The 10,074-nt window shown below is 39.6% G+C and overlaps 2 protein-coding genes across 2 annotated transcripts; both read right to left on the bottom strand.

The window, feature by feature from the left end:
• Positions 1–1,654: 1,654 nt before the first annotated feature.
• On the bottom strand, positions 1,655–2,329 carry LOC138910166 (uncharacterized). Its single transcript, XM_070201389.1, has one exon. The coding sequence runs from the start codon at positions 2,327–2,329 to the stop codon at positions 1,655–1,657; it is 675 nt and encodes a 224-aa protein (XP_070057490.1).
• Positions 2,330–5,152: 2,823 nt separating this feature from the next.
• LOC104105035 (tyrosine-sulfated glycopeptide receptor 1) lies at positions 5,153–6,727 on the bottom strand. The gene has a single exon (XM_009613262.4). It carries the CDS (start codon positions 6,550–6,552, stop codon positions 5,419–5,421), a length of 1,134 nt encoding a protein of 377 aa, XP_009611557.1. The 5' UTR covers positions 6,553–6,727; the 3' UTR covers positions 5,153–5,418.
• Positions 6,728–10,074: the final 3,347 nt, after the last annotated feature.

Below are 10,074 nucleotides of genomic sequence, written 5' to 3'. Positions count from 1 at the left end.
AAGTCTTTTCCTGATCCTCCGGGTTCATTTGTATTTGATTGTACTCGGAGTAGGCATCGAAAAAACTAAAGATCTCATGGTCGGCCGTGGCATCGATCATGCAATCGATATTCGGCAGAGAAAAAGAGTCTTAAGGACATGCTTTGTTTAAATCTCTATAGTCTACGCACATTCTAAGTTTATTTCCTTTTTTAGGGACTACGACTACGTTTTCTAACTATTCGGGATATTTTACCTCCCGAGTGGATCCCATTTTAAGAAGTTTGGTTACCTCGTCCTTAATGAATGCATGTTTTACCTCGGACTGGGGCCTTCTCTTTTGTTTTACCGGCGGAACTTCGGATCCAAGCTCAGTCGATGTGTAGTGATCTCCGGCGGGATCCCTGTCATATCAAGGTAGGACCAAGCAAAACAATCCATATTATTGATAAGAAATTTAATGAGTTTTTCCCTGAGCTCGGGGGTTAACCCCGTGCCCAGGTATACCTTTCGATCGGATAGATGCTCGATCAGTATGACTTGCTCCAGTTCCTCGACTGTTGATTTGGTGGCGTCGGAATCCTCGGAGATTAAGAAGGATCAAGGGATCCAGTAGCCATCGTCCTCATCCGTTCCGTGCTTCCCCGACTAAGTCGAGGCTGGTGGCTGTGGTTACTATTTATTTCCTGTTTTCCTTTGGACTCTGATCCCTTTATTGACGAAAGCACTGATACCGGTGTTACTTCATTGACCGCGAACATTTTTTTGGCAACATATTGTTCCCCATACACCGTTTTTACTCCATCCGGTGTTGGGAACTTTAGCATTTGGTGAAGGGTTGAGGGGACCGCTCTCCTGTTGTTAATCCAGGGTTTTCCGAATAGTGTGTTGTATCTCATATCGCCCTCGATCACATGGAACTTTGTTTCTTGAATAGTTCCGGCTACATTTACTGGTAGGATGATTTCACCTTTAGTTGTTTCACTCGCCATGTTGAAGCCATTGAGAATCCGAGCTGTGGGTACGATCTGATCTTGTAGGCCGAGCCGCTTTACAGCCCTTGATCGAATAATATTGGCCGAGCTTCCCGGATCAATTAAAACACGTTTAACCTGAATTTTATTCATAAGGATAGAGATTACCAAAGCATCATTGTGGGGTTGAGAGAACCCTTCTGTTTCCTCTTCATTGAATGATAAAGTGCCTTCTCGCATATAGTCTCGAGTTCGTTTTCCCTAGTGCTTGATACTTTAGTGCGTTTGAACACGGGCCCTTGTGGAATATTGACCCCACTAACGATCATGTGAATCACGTGTTGTGGTTCTTCCTGCTCGTTTTTCCTGTTTGCATCCATGTCTCTAAAATGGTTTTTAGCTCGGCCGCTCAAGAATTCTCGAAGGTGACCCTCGTTGAATAGACGGGCCACCTCCTCCTTTAGTTGTCTGCAGTCTTCAGTTCTATGACCATGTGTACCATGGTATTTGCATATTTGATTGGGGTTTCTTTTGGATGGATCGGTTTGTAGGGGCCTGGGCCATCTAGTATCTTTGATTCTCCCAATGGCTGACACAATACCTGATGCATCGATGTTGAAGTTATATTCTGATAATCGTGGTGCTACTGTAGGATCAACATGTTTATCGAAACCACTTTTTCTCATAAGACCTCGAGAGCTCTATCCTCGATCATTTCGGATGGGATTGTGTCCTGGGCCACTATTTCTACGATCTGCGTTGTATGGTTGATACCGATCTGTGTTCGAACGGGGTTCTCTGTCAATATCCCTTTGAGTTCTGCCGATAGGCCTATTTGGATAAACGGAACCGGAAGGGGTCCCCAATTGATCATCCTCGATCATGATCTTTGACTGGTACCGATTATGTACATCGGCCCAAGTTACCGCTGAATATTCAATTAAATTATGCTTTAGCTGTCGTGATACCACCGAACTTTGTTCATTCAAACCTTGAGTAAAGGCTCGAACAACCCAATCTTCTGTGACCGGTGGTAGTTCCATGCGTTCCATCTGGAACCGAGATACAAATTCCCTCAATATTTCATTGTCTTTTTGTTTCACCTTGAACAGGCTCGACTTCCTAGTCGCAACCTTTATTGCTCCGGCATGTCCCTTTACGAAGTAGTCTGCAAGCATGGCGAAGGAATCGATGGAATTAGGCGGCAAATTGTGGTACCATATCATTTCTCCTTTCAACAAGGTTTCTCCAAAAAATTTCAGTAGAAAAGATTCGATCTGATCGTCTTCCGAGTCATTCCCTTTTATTGCGCATGTATAAGAAGTGACATGCTCGTTAGGGTCAGTGGTCCCATTGTACTTAGGAAGTTCCGGCATTCGGAATTTCTTCGGAATAGGTTTTGGTGCTGCACTTAGAGGGAAAGGCTTCTATACAAATTTCTTTGAATCCATACCCTTTAGAATCGGCGGTGCCCCCGGTATTTGGTCAACCCGGGAATTGTATGTCTCTACTTTCTTGATATTTGCCTTGATGTTCTTTTCTCCCGATTCAATCTGTTTAGTGAGCTCCTCGAGCATTTTCATAATGACAGAGTTAATACCCGGTTCGTTGGCATTCGACCTTTCCGGCACAGGCTCGATCATGTGGACGACTTCTGGTTTGATCCTACTCGGTGTACGGTGCTGATTTTGTAGTTGTGCTATAGCGGCTTCTTGAGCCTGTAATATTTCGAATATCAATTGGAGGCTAACTACATCATCTTCTCCGCCCTACGTACCTCGACCGCCTGATCGAAATTCCATGCTTACGCTACCTTCGGGATCAATGTCCAAATTTGCATTTAGGGAGACATGTGAACTGACATCGACGTGATTTGCAGTTGGTGTTCCCTCAAGGTCAGCCTAAGGCACCTCGATCCCTGGGGCGGCTATATTGTCATTTCCCTCATGAAATCTGAGGCCGTTGTCACCATGTGTAGGTGCTGCTCGTGAGTTTGACATGGTTATACTGAAAACAAAGATTCTTACAAGAACAAATGTAAAGCAGCGTGTGTTATCAGAATCAGTATTAAGCAATCACTATTATCCTTAGTCCCACCGTGGGCGCCAAACTGTTTACACTTAAAATTGGATAACAATTAAACTTACAATGTGGTTTTAAGGACACGTGATTTCACCTAATACCAATTGATAAATGTGAAGATTAATAATAAAAATAAACTATAAAGTAAAGGGAACCAGTGTTGAAACAGAATTTAACCCTCGAGCTAGGGTGGCCTCGAACTGATTGATACCAAAACAGTTAAAAATAAAGCAAGCTGATGAACAAGAGAGTATAAGCTAAAGAGAGAGCGTTACATTGGCTTTTTTATGCGAGAACAATATATCTTACAAATGGTTAATACTCCCCTTTATATAGTAGAAGAATTCTACTTATGGTATAACTCTAATTACAGATGGAAATCCCATGATGAGCTAATTAACTGTTCCTAATTTGATCCGTTCCGAGATTTTCGCCATGATCTTCGACCAGTCACAGATATTTCGCCTTTCCGTTATTATGTTAGCTTTGATCTTGCTCGATGCCTGTCTCATTTGGTCTCGATCGCTAATGTCCTCGATCTCGACAGAAACTTCGAATCCCGAACTTGGTACCTTGTCCTCGTACCTTGGTCTGATCCACTACGGGACCGAGCTTCGATGAAGTCCCCCGATCCCGGCCGGATAGGAAAATTGAGTGAGCTCGATTTTAACTGTATATAGTATCTAATAACATCATAATTGGTCGCATTACACATCCTACCTATCTAACTAAATGTAGTTGTTCAACTTCAACGACACTAATCATTTTGTATACAACAATCAAGTCGGTCGAATAAGCTCATCATTCATCTATTTGCTTATATTTATTCCTTGCAAATTTTGCATTACTCATATACGCATGTTTTAGGATTACTTTTATCATTTTAAATATTTTGAGGGGTACGCGTACATCACATGTGTCCAATAAATAGTGTATTTATGTGTTAGGATCGAAAACCCAGGTAGTGCGAAATTTAGCCAAACAACGTTATAATGACAATAATAAAGACAATGAAAGTTGATAACAACGGCAATTAAAGCATATAAAGAAGACACAAATTTAACGTGGTTCGGTCAAAGTGACCAACGTCCACAAGCGGAGAGGAGCAGTTTCACTATACCAACAAGAGTACAAAATTAGAGTAAACACTCTAATTAATCCCAAATACCTTAAGAGAATAGCCTCACAAGATCACTCTAAAGAAAGGGTTTACACAAGTGCTTCCCAACACTAACTCTCATACAAAACACTTTTAATAAAGGAGGAAAGGAAGAAACAAGAAATGAAGACTAAAGTCTTGTTGGTATGTCTAAAATGAACTAATGGTCTTTCCTTTTATAGGCAAAAAAGTTTTGGCCTCTTAGGTGTAAAAGAAGAGATACAACTTGTGCAAATGATATCCACCACACAATGCAATATTTTTGGGTCCCAAATAATATTGAGAACAAAGTCTACACTTTATAAAAATGCTTATGTTTATGTGAGATGGACTCCGTTAGCCAAAAATTGGCCATATTACAATATGTCTAATTATTCATCGAGTTTCGATATGTGGGCAACTGGTCCTCGGACATTTTTGGTTATCAACTAACATTTGTACGTCTAATTGATTATTAGTGATAGTACATTTGACAACTCAAAGCCATGTTATGCAAAAACAGGTCAAACAAATTGCTAGTCCGAACTTTCGTGCCATGAATATGCAACATTGCCATATTCAGCCAGAAAACATGGCAGCTACTCAACAACCCAAGTATTGCATCAACTCCATTTGATTCTCAAGCACGATGCAGAGAACATGCACATATGTCACTACTCATGTCATCTTGCATCGACAAATCAAGGCATATGTGCATTATATCTTTATTATTGAAGTAACATCAAAACTAATTTATACGCATTTTATATCTGGTACTTCCCACCACTATAGATATTGAAAAATTCTAGTCACCAAACACTAGGTACCAATTTGTGCGTTAATATCTTGAATAGTTAAAGACCATGCAATAGTCAGACAAATCAGAATATGTACAAAACTTGGATTAACTGGGAAGACATGTTAAACTGGGAAGACATGCTAAGGCAGAATTGAAGGAGAACGCGGTATACACATACGCTTACTTTAGGACAAAAGAATCTTAATTGGTGCAATTATATACATGAAATATTTGCATAAGTTCGGAGATCTCAATTAGCTAAGATCTCTGAAGTAATCTAATTAACCATTCTCATTCGCTTAATATTAAAAACAACAATTTGTCCTACTTTTTACAAATTTTAAACTAGTAAGTACAAAACTTAGAATAACACATATTACCTTACAACGGAACCAATACAGTATGGGTGAACAATCAAAGGTGTCTTTTTACGCTCATGTCGACCCTTAAAATGCTGGAATTCCGTTCAATATCTCAACGACATCATTCATGGGAGGCCTATCTATACAATTTTCATTAGCACACATCATTGCAATCTTAAAATACTCAATAACTGCAATTTCATTCAACCCATCCTTTGAAAGATTGGTATCAACCATTTCCATGTAACGTTCTTGCACCACCATATCATTAACCCAATTGACAAGCCTAATTTCACGACCATCCTCTCCTTTAAATGGAAAATTAGGACGCTTGCCTGTAATAATCTCTAACATTAACACACCAAAACTATAAACATCTCCATTTGTAGTTGCCTTTGTTGCACCATTAATGTACTCTGGTGGCATGTACCCCATTGTCCCGGCTACTTGTGTTGAGACATGTAAATGTGACCCTTGAATTCTCCTAGCTAATCCAAAATCAGCAATATAAGCTTCAAACTTTGCATCTAACAAGATATTACTAGCTTTAATATCCCTATGAATAATTGCAGTATCCAAATTGTGCATATAAGCAAGTCCTTTTGCAACTCCTTTAACAATGTTAATTCTAGTTACCCAACTTAACGGCATCCAAGGGATTGCTTCTGCCATGTCGGATGCTGATGACGTGTCGTAAAGCCATTGGTCAAGACTACCTTTTTCGACGAACTCGTAAATTAGGACCCGGTCAGAACCCGTGGAGCAGTACCCGAGCATTTTGACTATATTCGGGTGTCGGATCTTACCGAGGGTTTCCATCTCGGCCCGAAACTCCCGGAACCCTTGGAAAGCATCGGCGGAGAGCTTTTTCACGGCGACGGAGACGCCGGAGGCGAGTTTAGCTTTATACACCATCCCGAAACTGCCATCGCCGATGATAAGTTCCGGCGAGAAATCTCGGGTAGCGTCGACGAGCTCCGGCATAGAGATCCGATTCAGAGACGGGTCAAACGTTGCACTTTCGGTTACGGTGATGGAAGAAAGGTCCGTATTACTAGCTATTGCTCGGGTGTTTCGGGTCCGGGGACGATTCCGGGTCGGTTCAGTACGGCGTCGTTTATTTGGGTCTCTGCAGAAAACATAGAGAGCACCGAAGATTAAGATGACTGCAACGAAGCTTGCTGCTGCAGCTAGAAAAGCTTGAACTGCTGGATCCATGGAGAATATGGGGGGTTTTGGTTAATTGATGAGAAAGTAAAAGAATAGGGAAACGGTTGGAAGAGAGAGGAGGAAAAGGAGAAGCCGCCATTAACGGGTAAGGAGGGTGGGGGTTTTGAAAGAAAGAGAGAGGTTGGTTGTCTGAAAGCGTGGACTGAGATTGGAGTCAACGGTAGGCAAATACTGTAGAGTAGAATTTCATTCTAGTATTTGTTTACTCATTTTTCTTATTTTTCTTTACTTATTTGATTCATTGTTTTTCTAGACGGCATAGCTTGCTACACTTGACTGGAGACTTTTTTTAGAGGACATATTCTTGGAATGAAATTTGGCTTCCCGTAATGTTCTGTTTTCCTTTTGATCCAATTTATGTGTTGGGAGTTTGAATCACTATAAAACTTAAAGAAAGTAAAAGATAATTTCTGAAACTCGTCATTTTAGTTAGAATATTTGTGAATTTTGTGATTTTGAGCATTTTATAATATTTGTAATTTTATAAAAGCTTCTTTTCTAATAATAAATAAAAAGTTAGAAGTTAAATTATTTTTAAATATATTATTCTTTTTCTAAAACAGATTAATAACAAAATATATCATATAAATTGAATGGACTGAGTAAAGTTTTTTCCCTTGACTAACAGATTAGATTACTATTTCTATTTCAATTACTACAATATATGAGATCTGATCTTGTGACTTTCTGCTTCTGACCATTGCTAATTTAGTCGAATCCTGCTTCCCCTTTTAATATAAGGAAACAACATGACCTTCAACCGATTAATGGCGAAAGTAAAAGAAAATATTGTAATCTAGTTGAGTCCTACTTCTCGTGTTAATATGAAATATTTTTCAACCGATTAATTGTGGAAGTAAAAGAAAAAGTCATGACGAGAAATTTGTTTTTATTTTTGCGGTCGCCAAGAGTGAGGAATAAGGATTCTTTTGTTCTTTTTTCCTTCCCTCTGCGAACTTCTTGTCCATTGCACTAAAACCAAAAAAGGAATAATAAATTAAAATTTTGGCAATGGCGAAATAATTAGTTTCAAGGAGTATTGAAGTTTAAATTAACAATCTAATAAATTAATAACCCAACAATCCGCTTGGATAAATTAAGTTTGAACTGTAATTCATTTAGCATCAAATTTAGTAGTTGTTGTACGGGTAAAAATTGAGTCCGGAACAAAAATAATGAGTTTTTGGTCTTAAGACACAAAAATAGGTGAAAAAAAAATTTAGTGACCAAAATACATAAAGCCCTTTTAAAGGGCACTATACCTTAACGGTCGTTTGCCCGTTAAGATATAGCGCCTTTTAAAAGGGCGTTATACGTGAATATGAAAAGACGGGTAAGTATAACGCCGTTTATTAAGGCGCTATAGTATATCGCCTTAATAAACGACGCTATACCTACATAATAAATCGTCCCCTTCCCTTCCCCACCAAACCAGAAACCTCCCCCCCCCCCCTCCCCCCAATTAAAACTTAAAAAAACAGTCGGTCCCCCTTCCCCATTAACGACCAAAAAACCTCAAGTGGACCCCACCTGTCCCACAAAAAGTAAAGATCATCGGTCCCACATCCTAGCTAAGGCGTTCTCTCATTGTGAGTTGCTCGTTTCGACTCTAAATCGCCAAATCTTCAACTTTCCTAAAACCTTAAATCGAGGTATTCCGACTTAGTTTTTGTTGAAACTCATATAAAAAATGCATATTAGTTATTTTTAATGTGTTCTATATTGTTTTGTGATTGTTTTGCGATTTGACTATTTTGTTATTTTTATCCGGACTATGATATTAGTGTGCTGAAAAAATTAGTAAAAATAGAGAAATTATTATTAGTTGTTAAAAAAAATATTAATAAGTTACTTTTTACTTTGGTATATATATTTTTGTGAATGTTTTGTGATTAAATTTATTTGTTGTTTTTATCTGGTTTAGATTATTTATTTGCTTAAAGACTAGTAAAATAGATAAATTGTTACTTTAGTTCCCTCTAGTGGTATCTTATGGCCTAATGTAGTGCTTATATTTGTAATGTAGTGCTCTTTTAGTGTAGTAAAATGTAGTGCCCTTTAGTGTACTATCCTTGTAGTTATTGAAATTAATCATTTAAGTATCTATTATACTCAAAAATACGTCAAAATAGCTTATAGTTCAAACACAAACTCTGTCCAATTCTAGTCAACAATCGTAAGAAAATAACATGAGAAAACAACAAAAAATCAGGATATCTTGGTGCTACTGGGCCTCAAATATCGAGCCCGGAACCCATATGTGAATATTTAATAATTAAATCTTATATAATTATGATAATTAATTATTTAATTTATAATCAAACATATAAAATATTAAAACTAACATATTAAAGTAAAATAATGTAATTAATCTTATTTAATTTACAGTAGACGACATGGAGGTTCCGCCTTTACATCCTGGACCTGCCATCCTAGAGCTACTGCTGTTATAGGGCGATCATAGGTCGTCCCATATATAGGAGGGACAGTTACTGGCCCAGACTTTCCGCGCTAGGAGAGAACAGACAGTTGATGGACACCCTGTTGCTCTGCCGCATGCCATGAGAGAGCAGACATGTTTGCAGTACTTGGACATGCTGCATCAGCTCATTGGTTTACAGCCACCGGAGGAGACTGCACTAGTTGGGGCCAGTCGTCTACAGTTGACGACTGTCAGACAGTATTTGGAGGCATTGCACCCTCACATCACAGACGATACACCGGAGCTTCATATTCACCGGTACACGAGGTTGCTCCTACTCCTTATGTTTGGAGGGGTTTTGTTCCCGAACACCTCGGGGAATCTACTCAGCCTGAGATTTCTTCATTATCTTAAGTGGCTAGATGATTTACCCCAGTACAGCTGAGGTGTTGCTGTTCTCGGCTACTTGTACAGGCATATGTGTCGGGCGAGCAAGGGCACCCAGCGTGACATTGCTGGATTTTTGCCGCTGCTACAGGTGAAAACATATTCGAATAATCTATTCATTATAACATACCCAGTAAAAATATACCTTAAATTTTACGTCCACTTTGTATGTTAGGTTTAGGCCTGGGAGCTGTTCCTGCAGTTGCAGCCACCTCTACCACAATTAGCTCCGGGTGCACCACCTCCGTTTCTCCCTCTATCTAGGAGATGGGTTGATAGGCGGGGATATGGACGAGAGTACGAGGCTCGACATAATCTCCCATTGTGCAGGGATTTGTTGGAGGGCGCACAGGTAAATGTATACCTAAGTTTACTTTGACTGGCTTCATATGTGTTCCATATACTCACGTTTTCTGTTGTTACTTAATAGTTCATTTGGAGGCCATACAACGACGAGCTAATAGTTGGCTTGCCCGATTATTGCTCGGCCGACCGAATTATATGGAGCTCTTCCGTCCCGTTGATGTGCCTTGATATTGTGGAGCATCATGCCACCGAGTGAGTACTTCGCCAATTTGGCCGGCCGCAGCTTGTACCGCCACCGCCCGCCTGGCATATCACACATTACCAGCGGGATGATT

This window comes from Nicotiana tomentosiformis, chromosome 4 (genome assembly GCF_000390325.3).
Source record: "Nicotiana tomentosiformis chromosome 4, ASM39032v3, whole genome shotgun sequence".
Classification (NCBI taxonomy): domain Eukaryota; kingdom Viridiplantae; phylum Streptophyta; class Magnoliopsida; order Solanales; family Solanaceae; genus Nicotiana; species Nicotiana tomentosiformis.
The sequence above is the reverse complement of the archived record's forward strand: the minus strand, read 5'-3'. Positions and strand labels throughout refer to the sequence as shown.

What these genes read in the sequence shown, in the direction of transcription:
- LOC104105035 (XM_009613262.4), bottom strand. Translation starts at nt 6,552, where the DNA reads ATGGATCCAGCAGTTCAAGCTTTTCTAGCTGCAGCAGCAAGCTTCGTT.
- LOC138910166 (XM_070201389.1), bottom strand. Translation starts at nt 2,329, where the DNA reads ATGCCGGAACTTCCTAAGTACAATGGGACCACTGACCCTAACGAGCAT.